The sequence below is a fragment of the Charadrius vociferus genome, unplaced genomic scaffold, assembly GCF_000708025.1.
Source record: "Charadrius vociferus isolate BGI_N301 unplaced genomic scaffold, ASM70802v2 scaffold15, whole genome shotgun sequence".
Classification (NCBI taxonomy): Eukaryota; Metazoa; Chordata; class Aves; order Charadriiformes; family Charadriidae; genus Charadrius; species Charadrius vociferus.
Window position 1 is genome coordinate 10,395,094 of NW_009650064.1, and position 2,064 is coordinate 10,397,157.

General features: G+C 39.8%; 1 protein-coding gene across 1 annotated transcript in view; it reads right to left on the reverse strand.

Annotated features, from left to right (window-relative positions):
* Positions 1–1,945: 1,945 nt before the first annotated feature.
* The window catches only part of CA13 (carbonic anhydrase XIII), a 15,361-nt gene continuing 15,242 nt past the window's right edge, over positions 1,946–2,064 (reverse strand). The window contains exon 7 of the mRNA XM_009891949.1: positions 1,946–2,059. Coding sequence (XP_009890251.1) covers positions 1,946–2,059 — 114 coding nt within the window. The remainder of the gene's footprint in view (positions 2,060–2,064) is intronic.

Here is a 2,064-nt window from a genome sequence, read left to right on the forward strand (position 1 = left end):
TTGTAAACATTTTATTCATGTTCTGCAGCTACTCCCATGACAGAGAAACATATCAGATCCAACATTAAGTCGAAAAAAGGGTGTTAAAACACGCAGCACACTCTCGCTCTCTCCATGCGCACTTTCCAGACGTCCCTGTTCAGAAAGAACCAACCTGAGGCCTTTCCAGCTGCATTCTTCTCCCTATGCCAGAAAACAAAAAGTGCCTGCAGGTTTTTCCCCTTTGGTTAATACTTGTACCTGCTGCTGCTGCCAAATGTCTTTTATTTCTTCCACGGTCTATTTGTGTTCTTTCCTTCAGAAAACATTCAGAAGGCATTGGGAGGCCTTGCAGCAATAGTAGCTATATTCTGGGGAGGAGAAAACAAAAAAATCCACCTATCTTAAACTAAGCTAAAATATATATGTCTCTATGTCTAATTTATTCAGTTATAAGAAGGTATATAAAGTTAATCCTGTTTGTTATTTCCCTCATATTTGTTCACCTAAGAACAAAAGATCTGTTGAAGCAAGAGGCACAGTCTATAAAACCTATGAAAAAGCAAATTCATGGAGAGCTGTCATGGAAGACGAGTCTGGTCAGAAGTACTACAGAGACTGGTGGTAGTCACTGCCCATGAAACCTCCAGCTGCCTCTTTCAGGTATCATTGGTTTTCACTTGTAGTTCTCAGAGTCTGAGGGTAAATCTACTCCTATACTAAGCTACAGTCTATGGCAAGTTCATTAAAAATAGTAAAAATAAATTTGGCATAAAACCAACAATCATATTCAGATAACAAAAGCTCTGGAGAGAAACACAGACTCAAGTCAATTAATGAAGACAGACATTTAAACATATTGCTATTGAGGGCTGATCTTTTATTAGATATTGACTTGATTCTGATTTCTTTGGCTTGCTCTAAATGCTATCTTTGGGCTTGGAATGTAAGTGCAACTACCCAAGTTCAGCTATGACAGCAGAAATTCAGCCAGTACCTAGGAGACATTACATACCTGAGTAATGCCATGCTCCACTGCAAGATGTGAGGTAGTCGACATATGTCTCACACTGCAACATGCCATGTGTCTAGTATGAAAGTCTGTAGCAAGAGCTACTCCTGCCTCGTGATTTTAAGTGGTAGGAGTCTGATGCTACATGGATACAGCATTACAGTCCCTTATTGTTCAGCAAATGCAACAGACTGAGTTTAGGCGTGAACGAACAGTTCCCTCTATGCCCTTCCACCTCGCAGTTTTCAGGTTTCAGGACAGTTTCATCAGTATAGCTGGTGGAATTCAGGAATACCTAATCCATCTGACATGACACCACAATATACAAAATCCTTACTATTTGCTTTTAAAAAAAAATGCAATCAGTACATCATCAGTGCTACGAAGCAGTCAGAACAACAGGATCATATAAATAGCTGTTTTACTTAAATGCTGTTAGTCATTGCTGCTTTTTGTCGGAAGGTAAGCATGGCGTTGCAGCAGTCAGCAACAAAATTATATCAGCCTTGAAATATTTTTTTCTTAAGAATTACAGTGTGAAGTCTTATATAGAAGCTAAATGTTACATTAGAGACCAGCAGAATAATCTCAGGACATCCTTTACTGCCATTAATATCAGGGATCCTGTTCAGTAATTTAGTGGCAAGTTCTGGACAACTCCTTCATCACATCTGACCCCTACAATTAGCACTGCCCTCTGTGCATGCAACGCTAACGCCACAATGATCCCAAACCAACGCACTCAAACACAGTCAGACCTGTTAACATCGATGAACCTGCAACAACTCAGGACATACTTGTCTGTAAGAAATGACTGCATAGTAACCAATAATAAAACAACACCTATTTGTTATAACAACTCACAAAAAGAATATTAAAAATCACAAAGTATATTAACTATTAAAATTCATTCAGCCTTTGGTTTCAGAGGAAGACTACTCTGGCTTTACTCTTTTAATTCCTTCTGACTTCTCGTCCCTTTAAAGGCTGGGGAGGCCGGTAGTTTCTCAGCAAGCAGCAGGCGACCTCATCCTCAGCAGTGCTCAGGAGGCTGCGGAATTTGGCTAGCTGCA